The sequence below is a fragment of the Phoca vitulina genome, unplaced genomic scaffold (assembly GCF_004348235.1).
Source record: "Phoca vitulina isolate PV1807 unplaced genomic scaffold, GSC_HSeal_1.0 scaffold4, whole genome shotgun sequence".
Classification (NCBI taxonomy): domain Eukaryota; kingdom Metazoa; phylum Chordata; class Mammalia; order Carnivora; family Phocidae; genus Phoca; species Phoca vitulina.
Genome location: NW_022589707.1, coordinates 30,163,285 through 30,188,060, shown reverse-complemented (window position 1 = coordinate 30,188,060; position 24,776 = coordinate 30,163,285). Strand labels below are relative to the sequence as shown.

Genomic DNA, 24,776 nt, shown 5'->3' with positions numbered 1-24,776 from the left:
ATATAATTCATCAGTATCAAGGAAGATTTAAAATCCATATATCCCATGATCTAATAGTTCGACTTCCAGGAATTCATTCTACAGCAATAAGGGCACAAGTCCATAGAGACATGTGTGTCATGATGTTCCCTGAAGTATCCTTTCTCTTGGCAAAAGTCAGAAACATCCTGAATGCCCAGCAAAAGGGGAATGATTAAATTATTAGCATCCATATAGTGCAATTTGGAGGAAGAAATGATACAGTGATCTCTACAATATTCATGACATTGTTGTGTGAAAAAGTGCAACTAATATGAATAGTAGGATTCCATTAAAAATGTGTATGTATATATCATAAAAAATAGTCTGTGAGGACAACCTTATGTGTCACCAGCAGCTACCTCTGGGGATAGAATACATGTGTGTGGAGGGGAGGGGGACATACTTTATGACTTTTAACCAGTAGGTAAAATGGGAGTTTTAAGGTCTAATCCCAGTATCAGTTATAATTTTCCATTAAATACCACTTTACTAAGCTGTACCTTTCCTTGTATGCAGTTCCCTTATATATTATATATTCCGTTTCTAACCTAAAGGTAGATACAAAAAAAAAAAAAAACCCCAAATAACTCTCCTTCCATTAATTTGGCCTTTTATCCCCACTTCATGACTGGAACTGCTTATTACTTTTTAAAGAGTTGACAAATGAAATTTTATGCGATTTGATGGCAAAGATTTTGGTTGAACAAACTTCATTAAAGTGTAAGAAAAAGCTGAGTTTAGCTGCCTGAGCAAAGAGCTCAGATGTTAATAGAATTCCAGGCCCTCTCAATTACTTCCTTGTGGGGGTGGAAAGAGTTTGGGGGAGGTTAGCGGGGAGTAAAATGAGGCACTGCAGGAACACTGTTTAGCACTGCATGGCCCATGACAGTGGGGGTGGGGGTGAGGAGGTAATCTATAACTGTCAGCCGCCATCACTGTTGTTTATATACGTCACACTCATTTATAACAATGATTTAGATGCTCTTAATAACATTAAAGCATTAAGAGAGATTGTTTTATAAGTCTTGATATCCCCAATGCCTAGCCAAGGTGCTCAATAGATGTCTGTTGAATCAAATAACTGACATTTGTAATAAAATCATAATAGTGCCTACCTCATGGGGTTGAGGATTAAATGAGTTACATGAATCAGTCTTTTAGAACAGTACCTTGCATGTACGAAGTTTTATATAAGTGTTTGCTGTTAGAGGTCCTCAGTTTCTTTACTACAAAAGTAAAATCTCAAAGTAGTCTAAAAATTCTGGTTTTATAATCCATTTGGCAGCAAAACCTGACCTGAGCTATTCAGTTTTTATTTAATCCCACTTACAGTGAATATTTTTTGACTGCAGAAATATTAAGATATTTAATTAGAGTGGCTATCCCAAATCCTACTGGAGGTCCTATATCATACACAGTATGTGCACCACATTATCTTCCTGAAATGTCAAAAGCTTCTAATTTCTAAAATACACGTGCTAGTAAGGACTTTGCACAAGGGACTGTGGACCAGTGTTACTACCTCTGAAAGATCTTGTAATGTAGGTTTCAGTAGCATAAACAGGGGTATTTGGCTTTGAAGAAAAATGAGAAGAAAAATGGATCTGTTAAAAGGTGACCTCTGAACTTTCAAAATACAGATTAAAACCAGATGACTAATTAGCTTTTAATAAAATAAGTGACCTTTAGCTTGCCTTCCTCCCAGTTACTCTCCTTCCATTCTTACACTGGGAAAATGATCTTCCTCCAGTCAAGGCTACTTCTGTCCCCTCCTGCTGCCATCTCAGGGAACCTCACTACCCTCTGCACTTCTTCCTTACACCTTCAGCTTCTCCTCTACCAGCTCGAATCGTTACTATTTGAACATGCTTAAGTCTCCTCCGTTATAAATATTCCCATGATATCCAAAGTTCTCCGTCAGTAGACACCTTATCCTCCTTTTCTTGGAACATGTTATACATCTACTGTATCTTTTTCTCTGTTTCATTCCTCAATTCATGACAGCGTGGCTTCTGCTGTCACCACTGCACTGAAATTGCTCATCGAGTTCATCAACAATATTAAAGGACCCTTTGAGGATCTTACCTCACCTCCTTGCAGTAGCAAGCAGTGTTCAACACTTCTTCCTCCTTGATGCTTGGCTTCTATTCAGATCCCTTCAATTACATACTCTACACTCTCCTTGGATGTTCCCATTTACTCCCATTGATGTAAATGACAATTTCCAAATCTACATCTGCAGCCCAGTTTTCTCTCCTCAACTTCAGACACTGTCTATAAGACATCTCCATTTTGATGTCCCTCAGGTGACCAAACTCTAGCTGAAACTGGATTTATGTTTACTCCCAAACCTGTACACCCACACCTCCTGGGTTCCCCATGCAGTGAATGGCACCAACATCTGGCCAGTTGTCAAAGAGCCTGGGAGTCAACTTCAACTCTTCTTTCTACTTCACCTCTTTTATAAATTCAGTCACCAGGACCTGCCAATTCAACTTCCTTAAATGTCCCTAGAATCTACCATCATGATCATCTCACTTTCAGGCCATAGTCATTTCTAGCACAGACTACTGCATCAGATCCTTTATAGGGTTCTGCGTCCTGTTTGACCTTGGCTAATTCATTTTCAGTAGTGCAACCAGACAGGTTTTTCTTAACTCAAATGGGATCATGGCTCTCCCCTCTTTCCTAAAACCCTCCACAGAATCCAAGTGTCATCAAAATAAAATCCATACACATTCGGAGAGCCTTGTGTCTTACAACTCTCTTCCTCATATTCTATCAAATAATCAACAAATGTTTCTTGAGTGCCTACAATGTGGTGAGCATGTTCTGGGATCTGAGGATACAGCAGTGAACCAGCCAAAGCTTCACGCACCAAGGAGCTTATAATCTAGTAGTTAGGGGTTGGGGACTCACAAAAACAAATAAAGTAAAACATTCCAGGTTTGAATAACTGTTATAAAGGTGGTGTAGAGAGTGCTTTGTCAGTTAGCATATTCTGGTATCATTTTAGCTGAGAGATCTGAATGTCCTAGCCAAAGGTAAGCCCAGCACACTCCTACTCATCTTAGTTCTCAGCTGAGACCCCTTTGGGGACTTTTTCTCATGTCATGAGTTTGGGCTGGCAGCAATTCCCAGATGCTCCAAAGCACCATGTGCTTACCCTGGGAGTTCACTCCCTGTGGGGTCAATGCCTATTACTTGACTGACTTCTCCCCCTACAGGTACTGGACAATTTGTACCCGGCCACATAACAAAAACCAGTAGTTGCCTGAATTTCTCAATCGATATTGCTTAAAGGATAGATGAAGTAATTAATAGCATTCAATAATTTTCCTGGCCCAAAGGCCCAGTTAATTTTGAAGTGGGAAATTGTGAAAAGGTGTGTGGCTGACTGAAATGAGGAAAGGCCACATAAAAGACTTTATTCATGACTTCCATTTGCTTTATTATTATTAATGTGAATAATAAGGCATAAAACTCAATACCTAGATTAAATTAATCATGATTTTCAATGTGTGCTTCTCTGCTATTTTTTATTCCCAGGCTCTATAAAAATAAATAGCCTTTCCTATGGGGAAATTTTGAAACATGAAGTCAAAGACCTCTTATATAAAACCTAGTTCCTTAACTGTTTTACATATTCAACTTCTGAAGAAAGTTAATGACTGCACCATTATCTTCCTTTTTAGCCACATGGATTTCTGTGTGTAGAGTGGGCATTTTCTAAGGCCTTTTATCTGTTTTTAATTCTAAACTCAGGATTGAAAGTAAACATGAAAAACATATTTTTAGGCATGGATAAATGCCAACTAACTTTCTGCTAGAGAGATTATATCTGCCCAAACTATTCTTTGTTTCATGATTCAGTTTGTCAGCCACTCCAAAGTAACTGAAAGATGCTTCTAAGGTCATGCAACATCTTCCAGATCAAAGATAAGTGATCCCTGTCCATGATCTGTATTAAAAAAAATCTACAAGTCTTCCCCTGAGGTGCTGTGAAGGCTTCCGGTCACACAAATGTTGCAGCGTGACCGTTCCTACTGTCCTGTAATTCTCCACCACTGGCATGTAAGTCCCCTTCCATTACGATGGTTTACATATGAATGTGTCTGGAAAACTCAAGAGATGAAAGAGAAGTAAAAGTAAGTAAGAAGAGATGACAGGTCATTCCTCCAACTGAGGACAATCAACTTCTAAGGTTTTAGTGAACACCATGAAGGAAGCACTGAAGCTTCCTAAATCTCAGCAAAGATTGAATTTTTATAAACCTGGCATCAATATTTTCTATTTAATGTCAGCCTGTCACACTAGCACAGCATATTGATTAGACTGTAGCTGATAGAGAATATCAAATACAACTCTGCTTCTCTGGGGTCAGAACGTTGTAGCCAGAACTCCTCATTTTGGTTTTAGAGGGATGAAGTCAGCTAATATATTTATATATTCACCCTTACCTTCTATAAAGGCAATATTTCTAAGTCCACCTAACTAGAGTTAGTCTATTTGCTTTTGTCTCATTAGGTCTGTGATTCTATTTTAGTTTATTGGATTTTGCTGACAGGTATTTCAAATCCTATGTCTTTGTACAAAATAAAAGTTAATTGCTTTGCTTGAGTAGTTGAAATCTTAATGAGCCAAGACAGAGAGTCAGACATGTGGATGAAGGTGAGAAAAAACAGCTTAGAATTTAACACAGACAGGTAAAACAACTGTCAAGGAACTATCTTAACAATGATGATAAGAACAAGGAAAGCTAGAAAGACGTAGGAAATTAAAAAAAGTCACTTACCCTTAATTCTTCCTTTGTATTGAAACTATCAAGAAGTTGTTGATAATGTCTATCTGTCATTTGTCGTAATAAGGACAGGAGACAAGCAACAAACTCCCCCTAATTTAAAAAAAAAAAAAAAGGCATATTTTTTTTTATTAAGAGTAAAAATGAACATCAGTAACTTACTTTGAACTGCCCTCAAATAGAACACTTAAAAAAACCCACTAGGATCTAAAGTCACTCTATGAAGTCTTTTAAATCTAAAGTAACAATATTATAGTCCAAATTTCTCCCTGTGATGGCCATTTACTTGGTATATATGCATTTCCAAATTAGGATATTTTTTTGTTTGTTTCCTTGTGTGGAAGCTTTTCACTAGGAAACTAACTTCACACACTTAAAGGAGGTAAGGCAATTTACTGAGCATTTACTCTACCTTAATTCATTATGTCATTTGAACCTCATTATCAGTGCTATGAGGTAGGGGGTATAATATTTATTTAAAGACGATAAATTGTACATTCAGTGGGCTAAAAGACTTGCCCAAAGTTACATCACTAAAAAGTAGAAGAGCTGAAGTTATCTATATGTCTTTCTGACTCCAAAGCTCTTCCTGTACCTCTTGCTCATTTGTGAATTTACACAATCTCCTCCAACTCATCTGAGTTCTGGTCTGCTGATGGGCAGGGTATAGAGAAAGCCATATATTACAATGTTGGTTTCAAACTCCTCTTAAAAATAGCTTAATTGTGATCCTTTTCTGTTTGGGTGCCAAGTGATTGGCTCCTAAAAAATCCATTCTTAAAAATTAATAATGAAAAAAAGAGCATCCATAGATTTGAAGACCTATGAAATCACTGTCACTTGCTTGCATTTCCCAAAGTACATCTAATTTAAAATAGTTACGCTCTAATGCAACATTTTTTGCTCAGCAAAAATATTTATCTACTTTTAATGGGAACAATAACATTTAAAACAATATGAACACAACAAGAGAAGCAATCAGTGGTAACTGATGGTAAATTTACAAAAATGTACTTTAATTGGGAATTGGTGGGGGTTGTTTTTTTTTGTTTGTTTTGTTTTGGTTTTTTTTGCATTTACGTGTAAAGAGGCTATAGACTCACGTGTAAAATCAGGAATTGAAAGCTTTCATAATTGGGATTTTCTAACAGAGGCCCCTAAGTCAGGAAAGTCAAATGTATCCCTTCCAGCTGCCAAAGAAGGTCTGGAAATGCTACCTAATCACCAGGTCAGGGTAACCAAAGATGCAGGTTGGCTTCTTGCATAAGGATAAACATTTGTAACACACAAGTATGGCAAATAATTATTTCCGCACACTTAGTGGGACAAATATTTAAGAAACTAACAAGTAAGGGCTAGCAGAAATCTATCTTCTAAGCTCAACATAATACTTTGTTAATGAACAAAGAAACTCTTGGTACTTAACACTAGCTATGGAAAATTTAAGGGCACAATGATTCATATTTTAGTGCATGTGTGTGAGGAAACAATCCAAGGCTAGGAAAATAATAAGCCAAAAGGAATGAGAGAATACCACCTGGTGCTCACACAAGACTGGGAATAATATCTTTTTTTCACCAGCAAGACTGGAAAAACTTTGCCATATCAGGGGATCAGAATACTAAAAAAGACCTTTTCTCAGTAACAGGGAAAAATTACACCTAGAATAAATGCTGCTCTGATCCTACCTAAGAAAGTTCATAAGCAAGATATGAAACAATTAAATAGTTCCTAAGAAATTTAACCTCATTCCAAAGCAAAGTTCAAAGATATTTCTAGGAATTTAAAAAATCTATTTTCAACAGCATAATATCCACGATGTCTGGCATTCAATAAAAAATTACCAGGCATACAAAGAAGCTGGAAAAAATAAATGATGCAAATGAGGAGGAAAAAAAATCAATAAAAACAGACCCAGAAATGACATAAATAAATAGAATTAGCAGTAAAAGACATTAAAATAGCTATTATTACCATAGTCTATATATTCAGGAAGCTGTAAGAAAGTTTGAACATGTTAATTTCAGACATGAAAGAAAGCAAAAGACCTAAATTGAGATGAAGACTATAATGTGTGAGATGAAAATTTACTTAATAGAACTAATGGCAGATTAGACATCTGCAGAAGCAAGATTACTGAACTTGGAGACAGTAGAAACTCTCCAAAATTAAATTAAAAAAAAAAAAGGAAATAAAAGAAAAAGCATCAGTGAACTATAGAACAACTTCAAGTAGCAGAATATATATGTAATTGGAGATCTCAAAGAGGAGGAGGGCATAGAAAAGTAATTGAAAAAATAAGGGGAAAAATTTCAGATTCTCTGAAAACTATGAACGTAGGTATTAAAAAATTTCAACAATTCCTAAGCACAAGAAACATGAAAAAAATACACAAAGGTGCATTATAATAACATAGCCAGAGATAAAGAGAAAATATTAACAACAGTCAGTGAAAAAAAGACACATTACATACAGAGGAACAAAGGTAAGGATGAGATATATCTCATTAGAAATAATATAAGCTAGAGGCGCCTGGGTGGCTCAGTCGTTAAGTGTCTGCCTTCAGCTCAGGTCATGATCCCAGGGTCCTGGGATCGAGCCCTGCATCGGGCTCCCTGCTCCGCGGGAAGCCTGCTTCTCCTTCTCCCACTCCCCCTGCTTGTGTTCCCTCTCTCGCTGTGTCTCTCTCTGTCAAATAAATAAATAAAATCTTAAAAAAAAAAAAAAAGAAATAATATAAGCTAGAAAACCATGGAGCAACACCTTTAGACTACTGAAAGAACAAAAACAACTATCAATCAAGACTGTGTTACCCAGCAAAAATCTTTCAAAAAGAAAGACAAAATACTTTTCAGACATTCCAAAGCTTAAACAGTACACCACTTCTATTCAACATTATACTGAAGGTTCTTGCCAGTGCAATAAAACAAGAAAAAATAATAAAGGAATATACATTGGAAAGGAATAAAAAAACTCTTTATTCACAGACAATATATTTGTGTACATAGAAAATGCTATCAAATCTATAATGAGCTACTAGAACTACTTAAGTGAATTAATCAATGTCTCAGAATATAAGATCAATGTACCAAAATCAATTTTACTTCTACAGATGAGAAATAGTCATCAGAAACTGAAATTTACAATAACATAATTTATAATACCACTGAAACATGGAAGTACTTAGTGATATATAGGACAAAAGATCTGCACACTGAAAATCATAAAACACTGATGAGAATAATTAAAGAAGACCTAAATAAACAGAATACTAAGTTCACAGATTAGGAGGTTTAATATTGTTAAGATGTCCATTCTCCTCAAATTGATATACAGATTCAGGGTAATCCCAATCAATATCACATCAGGCCTTTTGTGGGATAGAAAGTGACAAGCTGATTTTAAAATTCATATGGAAATGTAAAGGACTTGAAATAGTGAAAACAGGGGCGCCTGGGTGGCTCAGTTGTTAAGCGTCTGCCTTCGGCTCAGGTCATGATCCCGGGGTCCTGGGATCGAGCCCCGCATCGGGCTCCCTGTTCAGTGGAAAGCCTGCTTCTCCCTCTCCCACTCCCCCTGCTTCTCTTCCCTCTCTCGCTGTGTCTCTCTCTGTCAAATAAATAAACAAAATCTTCAAAAAAAAAAAAAAAAAAGAAATAGTCAAAACACTGTTCAAAAAGAATAAAGTTGAAGGACTTATACTATGTGACTTCAAGACTTATTATAAAGTTCTGGTAGTCAAGATATTGTGTTATTGGTGTCAAAACAGAAAAAAATAGATAAATAGAACAGAAAAGCCCAAACCAAAAACAACCCAAATGTCCACCAAAGGGTGAACGAATAAAGAAACTGTAGTATAGCCATATAATGTAACACTATTAAGCATTAAGAAAGAATGAACTATTGATACACACAACAACAATGAAGAAACTCAAATAATTATACTGAGGGAAAGAAGTCAAAATGTCACCACCCTCCATCAAAAAAAAAAACCTAATAGTAACTATGTACTGTATGATTCCATTCATATAAAATTCTAGAAATGCAAACTTACCTGTAGTAACAGAAAGCAGGTCAGTGGTTGCCTGGGGATGAGGTAGTATGGGGGGGCAGGAGGGAGAAAAGAGAGTGGGGCACAAGCAAACTTTTGAGAGTGATGGACATGTTATTTATCTTGATTGCGATGATGGTTCACAGATATACACAGATGTCAAAACTTACCAGCTGTATACTTTAAATATGTACAATTTTTTGAATGTCACCTACATCTTAATAAAGCTTAAAAAAGGCATTATGACAACATTTATGGAATGGAACTATGTGTAAGTTATAGTATTTTTGATTATATTATCAAATTCATTCCTTGTTGGGTGGACACTATTAACTTCATTTTACAGTAAGATCTGTTAAGGTTGTTATTTATTTATTTATTTTTAAGATTTTTATTTATTTTTTTTGACAGAGAGAGACACAGCGAGAGAGGGAACACAAGCTGGGGGAGTGGGAGAGGGAGAGGGAGAAGCAGGCTTCCCGCGGAGCAGGGAGCCTGATGCGGGGCTCGATCCCAGGACGCTGGGATCATGACCTGAGCCGAAGGCAGACGCTTAACAACTGAGCCACCCAGGCGCCCCTGTTAAGGTTGTTATTTATCCCAGGTTTCACAGTTAGAAAATGGTGAAGCTGGGATGTGAAGCCAGGTATCTCTGGTTCTTCTACCTACTGCTCAGACTGATTTGATTTTATAGAGGAAATATACCTGAGTTTGAGGTCATAATTCAAATACAAATAGGCATATAAAAATCTATGAGTTGATAACCAATGTCTGACTTTTTAACCTCTCTATTAAGTCTCAACTTAAAAACGCAAATCTACTTAGTAGAAACCCATTTCATTTCTCATCTCTTAGTTCTTCTACATCCTAGCTACACTATCTCTAATATAGCTACTATCTTAATATTCTTAAAATGTTTATTCCTAAAACATACCATCCTGTGAATAGTGACATACCTTGAAGTAAGAAGAATTACATATTATTGCAATAATTTTAGTAATGAGAAGAAAAGTTATTAAAAAAATAGACTTTCATTACATATTTATAGTCAGTGTACATAGGAACACTTCTTTGAATCCAGGATACTATCTATATTTGTCACATCTGGTGTAGACTGCAAACAACTTATCCTGCTATCTAATCTTTGGCACATTTATGATGTGTTGTTAATCCGAACATCTACTTTGCAATGTCATTTTATGTATTCACTTAATCTATTTAGGAACTCTAAGCACATTTAACCTGTTAAGAAGCCTAGATATCCACTGGCCATAGCAACATTTTTCTAGGTATATCTCCTAAGGCAAGGGAAACAAAAGCAAAAATAAACCAGTGGGACTATATCAAAATAAAAAGCTTTTGCACAGCAAAGGAAACCATTAACAAAACAAAAAGACGACCTACTGAATGGAAGAAAATATTTGCAAATGATATATCCAATAAAGCATTAATATCCAAAATATATAAATAACAACACAACTCAACACCAAAAAACCCAAACAATATGATTTAAAAACAGGCAGAGAACCCGAATAAACATTTTTCCAAAGAAGACATATAGATGGCCAACAGGCACACAAAAAGAGGCTCAATATTACTCGTCCTTAGGAAAATGCAAATCAAAACCACAATGAAGTATCACCTCACACTTGTCTGAAAGGCTAAAATAAAAAAGAGAAGAAACAACAAGTGTTGGAGAGGATGTGGGAAAAAAAAGGAATCCTCAATGCACTGTTGGTGGAAATGTAAATTGGTACAGCCACTGTGGAAAAGAGTATGGAGGTTCCTCAAAAAAACTAAAAATAGAAATACCATATGATCCAATAATTCCACTATTGGGTATTTACCCAAAGAAAACAAAAACACTAACTCAAAAGGATATATATACCCCTGTGTTTATTGCAGCATTATCTACAATTTAAAATAGTTAAGACACAGAAGCAACCTGCATGTCTATCAATTGACATATGGATAAGGAAAATGTGGTATATATACATAATGGAATATTATGCAGCCATAAGAAAGGATGGGATCGTGCTATTTGAGACAACATGATGGACCTCGAGGGTATTATGCTAAGTGAAAAAAGTCAGACTAAGAAAGAGAAATATCATATGATTCCACTTACAAATAGAATCTTTAAAAAAATGAATAAACACACAAAAAGCAGAATCAGACCTATAAGTACGGAACTGATGGTTGCCAGAGGGGAGGGGAGTGAAAGGTTGGGCAAAATGGGTGAAGGAGAGGGAAATACAGGCCTCTGCTTATGGTACGAGTAAATCACAGGAATAAAAGCAGAGCATAAGGAGTAGAGTCAGTGATACTTTAATAGCAATGCAATAGTACAGATGGTGAGTACACCTGGGGTGAACACAGCATAAGGTATAAACTTGTCTAATCACTAAGTTGTATGCCTCAAACTAATATAACATTGTGTGTCAACCATATTCCAAAAAAAAAAGAGGCTTAGATGTCCAATATTTTACTAAAATATTTTTCATCTATAATGTAATTTTTGTTTGTTTTTAAAATATTTTAAGTGTCCAAGGGTGCCTGGGTGGCTCAGCTGGTCGGGCGTCTATCTTTTGGCTCAGGTCATGATCTCAGGGTCCTGGGATTGAGCCCCATGTCTGGCTCCCTGCTCAGCGGGCAGTCAGCTTCTTCCTCTCCCTCTACCCTTCCCCGGCTTGTGCTAAACACAATCTTAAAAAAAACTTTAAGAAACCCCAAGACTCAACAATTTGTTGAAAAGAATAAATGAAAACCATTCTTGGTCAAGATTAGCTTTGTTTCAGTGTGGGAGTTATCTACATATACATTGCCTTTAAAACATTATGTGTTTCAGTGGCTTGCATCCATTTTATGTATACATTGAGTATAGTGGGCATTTCTAACAATAATTGTGAATAACAAGAGTATTAGATGGCTACAACGGTCCTCACGAAACCTTCTGTTATACACATGCACTATTTTTTCCAGAAATTTCTTAACAGAATTCTGTATCCCTTCTCCCCCTCAACCAGAAGCCCCCAGTGCATGAAAAGTTTAGACAAGTGTATCTTTCTTAGACATGGCCTATGTTGAGTTGAGTCACCTGCACCATAAATGGTGCTAAACCAAATTATGGTCAAAGAAAGAAGCATTTATAAATTGTAAGGAACTCTACAGTCCAATTAGTTGAGGGTGTGAGCAAACAGCCATATACGCTGCTATATTAACTCTGCTTCTGCATACAACTAGATTTTTGAAAGGAACCGATTACAATGGTGTTCTTTCTTCTTTCTAGCAAGAGAGAGCATTTTAAAGTTTAAAGAACAGTTGGTAAAGGAACAAAAAGTACAATCCCTTTAAACAGTAAAAATAAGGCTACTGTTATCTAGAATTATGATGCAGTGGAAGCCAGTCCTCCTGTTAGCATTATGGGGAGGCACGGTGACAGCCATGGGACCTGCAAGAGAACTGAACACTTCGCCATGACGCACTGTGGGAACTGCTTTCACCCACAGGACGTCCACTTATTGTGGGCACTTTTTCAGCAAAGACTGCAAAGTGTTCGTGCGCCTGGGTGGCTCAGTTGGTTAAGCGACTGCCTTCGGCTCAGGTCATGATCCTGGAGTCCCGGGATCGAGTCCTGCGTCGGGCTCCCTGCTCGGCAGGGAGTCTGCTTCTCCCTCTGACCCTCTCCCTCTCATGCTCTCTCTCTCTCTCTCTCTCTCTCAAATAAATAAATAAAATCTTTAAAAAAAAAAAAAAGACTGCAAAGTGTTCAATGTTGTAATGTTCAATGCAAAGTAAAGACCTCCTATTATTCAGAGAGCCTGTTCTCCATGAGAAAATGGTAAAGAAATTAAGTCTTCAGTGCCCACAGAGGACTGACTCTGTGAATGACCAGCTCATGCTCCTCACCATAGAATTAGTTATAACAACAGTATAAGTATTCAGCAATCATGTGACTATTACACTACTACTGTGTAATAAACACTACTGTGACTATTGTTGCTACTATAATAATTACTAAAGTAAACTGATACTGTTTAAACCCTTACAGATGTGATGAAATCCTCACAGTAACTTTGAGAGAGGTCCAATTATTTTCTGTTTTATTTTTTTATTTTTATTTTTTAAAGATTTTATTTATTTATTTGAGAGATCGAGAGAGCGCACAGAGGGAGAGGAAGAGGGAGAAGCAGGCTCCCCGCTGAGCAGAGAGCCCGCTGCCTGGATCCCAGGACTCTGGGATCATGACCTGAGCCGAAGGCAGATGCTCAACCAACTGAGCCACCCAGGCGCCCCTATTTTCTGTTTTAAAGACAAAGGAACAGAAGCTTAGAGATATTCGTAAATTGCCCAAGAGCATGCAGATAATGAAGTGGCAAAGTAGGATTCAAAGCGGATCTGCTTGAGTACCCTGAAAAAAATGTCTTACAGCATAAAACCAAAGGAGCCAAGTAATTCAAGTGCATGTGTGCCAGCAAATTTCAATCTACATACCTTGTGAGAGTTTGGGTTTTCGCAAAACGGGGGGAGGTACAACACGGCTATGCTGGGGAAAGTTTCTCTTTACGTGATTTTCCTAAAATTTAGAACAATGGATGAACACCCTGCCTGCCTTACCCCCAACTTAATCTGCAAACCTGATTCAATGCCTTCGAGTCTCTTCCTTTGCACTGATTATTGTATTGTGAAGGCCTAAAGGCCGTGCATACCCCAGAGAGATTTGTCATTGACTCTGCCTCTGGATACAAAGCAGTCTGAAAAAGTGTTTTAGCTTCTGACCTCAGGCAGTCTTTATCCAGAGCCAGCATTTGTTCTGAGGTTTGCTGGGCTATTATAATTTTAAAACTGTGTTAGAACTCTATTGCCAGGAAACAGTTAAAATGTCACCATCAAAACCATAATGAAGGAGAACTTTCTTCTGCCTTGGAGAAGATGGAGTAGATACACTTTTACGTATTCCTCCTGCTAAGTACTACTTTACAAACCTCGCTGTTACATAGAGAACAAACAGAAGAAGAGTCTGAAGGTGGAGAAAAGAGAGCAGTCTGACCAGGGACCTTGGGACCTGAGGAAGGACATGGTACTGCGTTCTCTGGGTTTTCTTTCTGCTTCGGGTATCTCACATCTGGAGCTGAAGAAGCTGGCCAATTACACCAACAATTACAAACAACAAAAGTTTACTCTCTTTGGCCAAAGGATCAGATAAAGGGCGGTTTAGCAAGACAAAACTTTTAGTAATAACTGCTCTACTCCAGTTGAAGATCACAAAAAACTTTGGCCTCACCCACACCAAGTGGGGAGCTTAGACTTCCATGCTCACAAAGCTGTGCAGAGATGCCCTAATAACTTCCTTAGAGAAAGCCAAATTGGGAGCTGGTGATTTCATTGCCAATGGTCAGTGTTAGTGAAGATAATATGGGGAACACGAACTTCGACCTCTGGCCATCATGAGTTAGCACCCTCCCTGCTTCCCCTGCCAAGTAGTATCACATAAAGCCAGCTAAAACAGAAGGTTTAAGTAAGATCCAGAGTCTTATAATAGAAAAATGTCCAGATTTCAATTACAAATCACTCATCATACCAAGAACCAGGAAGATCTCAAATTGAAAGAAAAAAGACAATTAATATATGTCAACATTGAGATAATAAAATGTTAGAATTCTCTGGCACACCTTATGCAAAAATTAACTCAAAATGGTTCATAGACTTAAATGTCAAATATAAAACTCTAAAATTTTTAGGAAAAAAAACCTAGGAGATAAAACTTTAGGATATAAGGCTAGACAAAAGAGTTCTTAGATTTGACATCAAAAGCATGATCCATAAAAGGAAAAACTGATAGAGTAGACTTCATCAATATTAAAAACTTTTGCAAAAGACCTTGTTAAGAGGATGAGGAAACAAGCTATGGAAAGGGAGAAAGTATTTATAAACCGCATACTCATAAAGGACTACTATCTAGAATATATAAAGAACCATGAAAATTCAACAGTAAATAGCAATTCAGGTAGAAAATGGGAAAAACATGAAGAGACATTCCACCAAAGAGGATATATTGGTGACAAACAAGTATATGAAAAGATGTTCAGCATCATTAGCCATTAGGAAAATGCCAACTAAAATCACAATAAGATATTACTACCTATGTAACAGAATATACCCCCCCAACAACAAAAAAATGACAACACCAAATGCTGAAGAGGGTAGTGAGAAATTGGATCATTCATACATTGTGTACATGAGAATGTAAAGTTATATAGCCACTATGGAAAACAGTTTGCCAGTTTCTTTAAAAACTAAACATGCAATGACTCCTGGGTGGCTCAGTCAGGTAAGCATCTGCCTTTGGCTCAGGTCATGATCTCAGGGTCCTGGGATCGAGCATCATGGGGCTCCCTGCTCAGTGGGAAGTCTGCTTCTCCCTCTGCGCCTCTCCCCGCTCACGTGTGCTGCACTCTCTCTCTCTCAAATAAATAAAATCTTAAAAAAAAAAAAAAAACATGCAACTACCATACAATCCAACAACCACACTCCTAGGAATTTATCCTAGAGAAGTGAAGACAGGCTTACATAAAAACTGGCACAGAAACATTTATAGCAGCTTTGTTCATAATAGCCAAAATCTGGATACAACCCAGGTGGCCTTCAATGGGTGATGGTTAAACACACTGTGGTACATCCACAACATGGAAACTACTGAGCAATAAAAAAGAATAAGATATATAAATATATGAAATAACTTGGATGAATCTCCAGAGAATTATTCTGAGTTAAAGAAGAAAAGCTTATTATAAAAGGTTATCTACTGTATGATTTCATTTCTATAACATGCTTGAAATGACAAAATTATAAAAATGGAGAAGAGATTTGTGATTATCAGGGTTAAGGAGGAGGTGGAGATGGAAAGGAAGTGGGTTTGACTATAAACACAACATGGGGGATCCTTGGGGCGATGGAAATATTCTGTCTTGACTGTATTAATGTCAGTATCCTAGTTGTGATATTGTCCTATAGTTCTGTAAGATCTTACCATTGTGGAAACTGGGTAAAAGCTGTTCTTACAACTCTGTAATAATTCTTACAACTGCATGTGACTCTATAATTATCACAAAATAAAGAGTTTAATTAAAAAAACATGAGAAAAAACAAAATAAAAAAATTCAACATAAAAAACCCCAAACCTTCAAATCCATAATGAACCCCAACAATGTTGTTGTATTAAGCAACAACATGTTTTAAGCATTTACTTTGGACCAAGTAGTTCACTAAATACAAGAAGCCAACCCCAAGATGTAGGTACCACTTTTCACATGAAATTGAGAAATCTATCGTTCGCTCCTCTTTTCTTTAAATGAGGCAGTATGGCTATTCCATGTATTAGGAAGTTTTTTATACTATCTTTAACTTAGTTTGTTAAAAGAAAGAGTTTATCTTTATTTCCTCAGGTGAATCTCAGCTCTGAAAGCAGAGAAAATAAAATTCAACACAACTGCTTCTCCTGGAACAGTCAGGAGAACTTGGTAGGAGAGTCAGGGCAGACTTTTTATTTTTTTAAGTAAAAGTAAAAATTATTTTCATCAGGGGCTAGGCAAACATTCTTCTTTTTTTTTTTAAGATTTTATTTATTTATTTGACAGAGAGAGACACAGCGAGAGGGAACACAAGCAGGGGGAGTGGGAGAGGGAGAAGCAGACTCCCCACTGAGCAGGAAGCCTGATGTGGGGCTCGATCCCAGGACCCCGGGATCATGACCTGAGCTGAAGACAGACGCTTAACGACTGAGCCACCCAGGCGCCCCATAGGCAAACATTCTTAAGACAAAGGTTCTATTGTGGATGATTTATAATGAGAATGGCAGAAGCTGACATTTTTGTAAATATATGAAAAGTATAGCATCTACTGCCATTTCTGATATTTGGAAGAATATGCTTAATCAGATCTAAAAAAACAAATTCTTGGTCAACTGAATGTGAGTTTTAAATAGAATCCATCCATCCATCCATCTCTCCCTATAGACAAATACACACACATAAAAATATATACACATACATAAACTATCAGATACATTATTTCTTAATTTTTTATAAATCATGTTATATTACGCTCATAAAATAGTGGAGCTTGAAGGTTACTTAGTAACTACCATGTCAAACTTTCTCATTTCATAGCTAAGGAAACTGAAGCCTCCCCAGATTAAGATCCTTGCCATTCACAGTGAGAAATCCAGAATTAGAACTCAGAACACCTGACTCCTGTTTCTCTATTTCATTATTCTTATTTCCTCAAGCAATCTGATGGATAAAAAGAGAATGAAAAGTTATCATGAGGACTAGGGACACAGAATCATGGGCTAATTTAAACTGGGCAAAGTGAGAGCTAATAACAAATTTGGCTTTCTGAAATTAAACATATCTTAATCCAAGATCTTTTAACAAACAGTGTTTTTTATCTTCATTCCCTAGTAAAATGTAAGTAACTCCATGTGTATTTGAAATACATACGGGTCACTCTCCCAAGGCCAGATTTCCCAGCTTCCTACAGCAACCCACCCTCAAAGTGACCGAAGCTTTCACAAGCACAACTATGCTCTGTTCCATGTGCCATTTGCTTTATGATCTTACAGTGACATCCTGGAATTGGAGCCTCATGGCAGAGCCGGACGGCTGAGGTCGACTGGTGATCTCCAATATGGTTCTCAGCAGGATGTCCAGCAGGCTGGCCACTATCACATCTATTTCCTCCAACACAGATTTCTCCTTAAGAGAAAAAAAATAAGGAGTTCAGGAAATGGTGGCTTAATATAGGTATTAATCTCTCTTTAATGGAAAAGGGGGAAAAAAACCTCACATTTCCAAATACAGAATCAAAAAGTCAGAGGATTCAAGAACTTGACAGAACTGGACCTCACCTACGTCACCTAAGTAAATGACCTTCTTTTACAGAAAACAAAGGCACAGAGAAGTTCACAGCTTACCCAAGAGTACCCAGCGAGACTGTGCTGTGGCTACCAGACATACAAATGAAAAGGTGGGGTGACGTCCTGGAAAACACAGCAGATGAATTCAGAGCACCAGCTATGCACAGACCCGGTGTGTGATGGGGCGCAGGCAGTTGGCCTCTCTGAGTCGGATTCCTCACTGAAAGCCCTTCCTGGTTCCCAAAGTCCTTAGTTCTTCTGATTTCAGCTTGTGCTTACATAGACTCTTCCCATCACTTGAGTTGCAAAGGTCATTTTCCAAAACTCTCTTTTAAGTGCAAACGACTATTCCTATAAAAATGATTTTTAGGAAATCCTCCATGGAAGATGAGCAAACAGCATTCAGTGTAGATGAACACCATGAGCTCCAGACTGGATCTAAGGTCAGTGGCCGTGGTGGGTAACTGCTTCCCTAAAGCAAAATTAATACTTGTAGCCAAGTCCCCAGGACTTGAGAGAGAAACCCAAATTGCTCTGCACAGACTGAAAGTAGTAGAGTTGGATTCTTATTATGCCTGCACGAGACAAAACTCTGTGTCCAAAGGCTCTTTACCAAGGAGATGGCCGTTCCAAAAAAGAACCAGCCAAACAAACAAAAACTTTTATAAAGTGTGAGTTTGAAACCGCTTTTTGGCCAGGGTTTCATGATAAACTTTCTTACACTTGCAAGAAAACTACCGTGGTTTCCCCCGCAGAGCAGAGTTTCTGTTTTGAGTTCATTATCAGGTAAGTCCAAAAGCTGACTGTAACTTCCAAACTGAAATAGACAGGAGAAGTTTTTAAAAAGTCTTTTCTACTACTGTTGACAGTCGTTTTCAGTTTTCTGCAGTGAACCATCTCACTTAGCAGAATTACATAGGAAAGTTTTAAAGCAAAACTAACATTTCCCCCCTGTCATCACTCTTCTCCCCAGTCCCAGCCCAACTCTGAGGCCTGGCATCCTGGGGATGTGTTAAAATCAGTCGTCCCTCCCTGGGCAGGTCTCTCTTATTACATTTCTACACACAGAGCTTCTGACCTTTTCCTCTCAAGTACCAACTCTGTTTCCAGTGCTGGGGCCCTCTCTCCATTCCTTCCACTGGGGTTCCACGCCAGCTCAACGCTGAGCCCTTCAGAAGGCGATCATAAGTAAGAGTGACAAACATGGGGAAACTGTAGCCGAGTAGTAGCAGGGAGGCAGAGAAACAAGAGTCCCAGCACTGCACTGGACCAGCTGTCGAAGACGAGTATAATGCCAACTCACAGCTGCAAACTGACAGAAGAACAGGACGTCCTTTACGTGTGAATTTCACATGAGTCCCGAGAGCCGTGGACATGAATACTCAAAGAGTTGTCCCCATTTCTAAGTAAGCATGTGATTTTTCTCTATTTGCCCTGCATCCTCTAATGCAACTGTGCTGTAGCAAGAGTCAGGTATATCCACAGGAATTCCCGAATCCTTAACAATTTAGTGATTACTGTTGTGGCTGAGTAATGACTATAGTGCAAGATATGCTCCTTGTCTCCTGGGGCTTTCCTCTGCTTCCACAATTTCTGCAGGGCAGGGCCCAAGGGCCATGGCCAAGTTCTGAGCATCACCACGCAGCCTTCCACAGAATGGGTCCAAAAAGACTTCACTTTGCAGGCAGTAATTTATTCTTGCCACAGAGTATTCATCATATCAAGATTAAAGACACATGTGGGAGGCTTTGAGATTTCTAATTTTTCTCACTGGGTATTCAGTTCTTTCTCGAAATACAAGTTTAGGAAACCCAGGTTATTTGGGGTTATAGCAATCTTACAAGGTTAAAAAAAATGATTTCAGAGGAAAAGCAAAATGTCCAACCCAGCTGGAAGTAAAAAGGAGAGTCTCAGAGGGTTACTCTTCAGTGTGGTTTCTCTGAAGACTTTAACATTTTTATTTCCAGAAGCCATTTGATGGGAACTACATACTATGACCTGTATTTACTTACTGAGCTATTTTTCTTGATGAGACAAAATACGTTGCTAAGGATACGTGCACACATGATCAGGTCCTTCTGTTCTTGCAGGTGCATGTGGAGGTGATGTAACACGACAGGCAAGAGAATGTACCTGGAATCTGGAGAGAGAAGAAGCGTTAGTGTCACATCTGGGCAGTTCAAGCCAACCTCGTCCAAATTCTTACCTATTCTTTAATTGTAATTGTTAAATGACTAACACAGAGAGATAAAAGGTACATGACTGATGTTGAAAAACAGTGGTTCCTTTCCTCAATCCATGATTCCTGCACTCAAGAGGCCTTTGATTCTTGTGCTGAAATAGGTTATTTTTTTAATTGTTGTTTTACCTCCAAATATCTACATGGCATGCTTATCTGACCATTTTCTGATTTTTCATTGAGATTGACCATCTACTGACTTTTTATTATAGTAGATGAGAATTTAGTTTTTTTTTTTTTTAGTTTTTTAGTTTTTTTCCCCAGTCTCAAAAAAAAAAAAAATCTATCCATCTATCCTCTCCCAAATTTTTGCTAAATAAACATTTTTTTTTTGCTCCATTTTTTTTTTCCCTCTTTTTTCCCAATACCCCCCCCCCCCCCCCCCCGTTTTTGCTTCACTTTGGTTTATCTGTCTTTGAAAGCTTTCAGGAAATTATTCCTGGTAATTCAAAATTGCCTGATTGTGTACCTTGCCTTGGCCCTTGAAACCTATAAAATCATGTCCTTCAGCTCTGCAAACTTGCCTTGAAATACCTGTAGGATTATTTCCTTCTCTCTAGTTTTTCTGTCCTCTGTCTGGAACTCTGACTATATTTACATCATGAATGTCTTAAACTATCTTCTTTTCTTGAGTATTTTTTCATCCTTTTGTCCAACTTCCTTATCTTCCAACTCTTCAACTTTCTTATTTCTGCTATTGCATATTTAATCTCCAAGAGTTCTTTCCTATTTCCAAGGCTGGTGTCACAGGTGTGTGCCCCCGTGCCATCACACAGGTGCCTATGCTCAGAAGGGCTCTACCCCTGGTTTCATGCTCTGTGCTCCCAGCATGAAATTCCCAAAAATTTTCAAAGGAGAGGTATTGTATTTTCATTATGCAGCCACTCCTGTTTATTTCTTGAATGATATTCTTTTATACCATGCTTCATGGATTTTTTCTCTCTGGGTTAGTCAGAGACAGTTTTGTGATTTTTTTTTTCTCTTTGAATTACCTTTTTCTTTTTTTAAAGATTTTATTTATTTATTTGACAGAGAGAAAGAGAGAACAAGCAGGGGAAGTGGTAGGCAGACACAGAGGGAGAAGCAGGCTCCCTGCTCAGCAGGGAGCCCGATGTGGGGCTCTATCCCAGGACCCTGGGATCATGACCTGGTGAAGGCAGATGCTTAACTGACTGAGCCACGCAGGCACCCCTTGAATTATCTTTTTCTTTCAAGTTCTTTTTTCAAGTGTTTCTTCATTTTGGCCTCTGTTTTCACATTAAAGGTATTTCTACAAGTATCTGGTGATTGTTGGTTGTCTGTCTTTACAAGCAAGGTACTAAAATGCTAACTGGGGAAAAAAACCACAACTGTGCTCCTCAGAAAGCTTATGAACTAGTGAAGCTTCACAGTAGGGAGGGAAGGCATCCAGATGATCCAGATGTTTCATCAGGGGACCCCGAAAATTCAGAATCCGAGATGTCTTTTTTTTTTTTTTTAATGTTATGACCCAGATGTCTTTTTTTTTTGGGCTGGTCACTTTCTCTACAGATTGGAATGTGGCAATCTCCTCTCTGGAAACTATTATCTTTTAGTCATTTGAAATCAAGAACGGAAGGGCCAGGTCGGGGTCTCTCTGTTTAACTGTGAGGCCCCATTTATGGTGTGGATCCCGTTCTCAAATTTAGCAGTGTCTGATCTCCTGAATCTATTCATATCTCATTTACTTTCTTTAGAGAGTGAACTTCCCATTTTTGGATTAATTAGAGAAGGGGGCAGGGGCAGGGTACTAACTATTCCTTCTAAGGATTTTTTTTTATCCAATTTTCATATTTCCAGCACCTTTAATCTTCAGATATCTGGTATTTTCTTTTTATTTTCATAATTTTTCTAAAGCTTATATATCTTTTTTAGTAATCTCTATACCCAACGTGGGGCTTGAACTCACGACCCTAAGATCAAGAGTTGCATGCTCTTCCAACTGAGCCAGCCAGGTGCCCCTGGATAACTGGCATCTTCCATTCCTGATCCTTTCTGAAACCACCCTGAGCCGTCTGCAGTTCTGTGGAGTAAACGAGTCTGTTCCTTGGCTCTACTCCCAACTCCACACACCTGTGTGTGTCAGCCTTCTCTTGTCTGCTGTCACCTGCCACTCAACTTGGTAAAAACTGTTGATATTTATGTGTTATCTCCTCTCCCATGCTCCTAAACTTGTGAGATTACACATTTCTCTTTTTAAAAAAAAAATTCCTTTACCGACCATAGATACAAAAATGCTTTTTACAACTTTAGCAAATCAATTCTAGCAACATGTAAAATACATAGTACTTCATGATCAGAGAGGCTTATCTTAAAAGCAAGGTTTGTTAAACATCTGCAAATCATACTTGCATACTTTCATCAGGTAAGAAAGCTAAATACAGTCCATTCTTGTTATTCATGCTAGGTAAGGTCTAACAAGACACTGGGAACAATGAAACAGCAAATAATGTATCATTTCTCCTAGAAGCAATATACATATAGATATAATACACATCCCACATTGATGACAATATTAAATCCTAAGAACAACTCATCTGGTCAGATTCTACTTTCTTTATATTACAGAAGAGAAAGAGATGTTCAGAAGCGTTAAGTGACTTGCCTGAGGCCACCCCACTAAGAGGGGCCACAGGTGGGATTCGAACTATGCAGTGGCCCCAGAGCTTGAGCTTCTTGCACTGTGCTGCACTGCCCCCTACTGCTCCATCCTGTAGTTAACCCTGCGTGAGGGTGGAAAGGAAGGCAGAGCGTTGCCTTGTCTGATCTCAGCTGGGAATGTGTGCACTGGGCTGCTCAAAGTTTTCACTGCTCTGTGCATGGCCGCGAATGAACGTGAGAGCGTCACAAGTATGATTTTGAGGTTACAAATACATTTTAGTACCTGAATCCATAAATAGTGAATTTTGACTGTACAAGTATCATTCCTCCATTACTGGAAGTCTTATATTGATCCCTACTTTGTCATTAAATAGGTATTTGAAATAGAAAGGTAACTGACTCATGCAGTATTTATTTCAATCTTTTGGAAAAGTAACAAGTAATTATGATTATCGTCCTGAGTGTTTGCTTTTCAACAGGATGTCGTAAGCACAAAATTACTGTCTATTGTGTGCCCATAATGGTCATGTTATTTGTGGATGTGCCCACTTGCAAATGCCCTAGCCCCTTTCCCTGATCTGCTTGGTTTTTTAAAAGATGTCAATTTAGATGGATTATTCTTGATTTATTAAAACCCATGTGTCTTATAAATAGTTGCATAAATTATAATTCAACTAGACTCACTCAAGAAAAAATGTACAGCTTAAGTAACACTATACCTACTAAAGAAACCGAACTTGTAGTTAAGAACCTTTCCACAAGAAAAATGCCAGGCACAGATGACATCTATGAATTCTACAAAGTATTTATGGAAGAAATCACATCAAGTCTACAAAAATTCTCCCAGAAAATAGAACAGAAAACACAACTAACTCTTTTTATGAGGCCAGCATTATTGATGCCAAAATTAGTCAGAGGTATTACAAGACAAGAAAACTATAGATTGCCATCTCTCATGAACACAGATGCAAAAATCCTTATAAAATTTTAGCAAAATAAATCTAGTTTTATATATATATATATATATAAACATATATATATATAAACATGATAAACAGGGTTAATCATGAAGGCAGGTTTGGTATAACATTTTAAAGTCAATCAATCAATATTAATTCACCATATTAACAGATGTAGGAAAAAAAAACATGCAAAATTCAGCATCCATTCCTGATAAAAGCTGTCAGAAAGCTAATAATAGAAGGTAATTTTCCCAAATTGATAACAAGCCTTAATGAAATGCCTACTTTTATTTTATTTTTATTTATTTATTATTTTTTTAAAGATTTTATTTATTTGAGAGAGAAAGAGCATGAGTGGGGGGTGGGATGGGGAGGGGCAGAGGGAGAGGGAGAAACAGACTCCCTGCTGAGCAATGCCAAGGAAAGGCTCAATCCCAGGCCCTGGGATCATGACTTGAGCCGAAGGCAGACGCTTCACTGACTGAGCCACCCAGGTGCCCCTGAAATGCCTACCGTTAGCTAACATAATACTTAATAGTGGAAGATTGAATGCTTTCTCTTTAAGATCAAAATGAAGGCAAGGATGGCCAACCTCACCAACTCAGTTCAACACTGTAGTAGATTCCTAGCCAGTATAAGATACTTCCATAGGTAAAAGAATATAGGATTCTGTATCCTAATAAAAATCATAGGGGATGCAAAATATTTGCAATTGGAAAAGTGCCATTATCAGTGTTCACATGACTTCTCTTATTGGTTTATCAACACAAGGGGGTTTGGCCTTAGGTTTAGCGTTAAAACAAATCACACAAGGCACCGCCTTCTTCACTTCCGCCAACATAGATCATTAAAATCCGAACTTGTGAAATAACTCACTGCAGGCTTCCTTTAAACAGGAAGCCTGACCGGGAAACTTAAATACTCATTTATAAATCAATTACTTGACAAAAAGAACCAAGGAAAAGAATCTAAAAAATTACATGACAGGAGTCACTGCCTGGTGATGATTCATTAGGAAGGAAGATAAAGCTTATCTGATATGTTCCTGCAGCCAACTGATTTTGATTTCTAAAAATTCAATTTGCCACCAGCTGTTAAGAGAATATCTCCTGCACAAAATGTAAGGTAGACAAATAATTCGTGTGTGGTGTGCATAAAAAGAAATG

The 24,776-nt window shown here is 37.8% G+C and overlaps 1 protein-coding gene across 1 annotated transcript in view; it reads right to left on the bottom strand.

Moving 5' to 3' along the window:
• DOCK4 (dedicator of cytokinesis 4) overlaps positions 1-24,776 on the bottom strand; it is a 427,515-nt gene that overhangs the window by 92,922 nt on the left and 309,817 nt on the right. Inside the window, 3 exon segments of the mRNA XM_032401750.1 lie at positions 4,817-4,915; positions 17,495-17,629; positions 19,803-19,930. Coding sequence (XP_032257641.1) covers positions 4,817-4,915; positions 17,495-17,629; positions 19,803-19,930 — 362 coding nt within the window.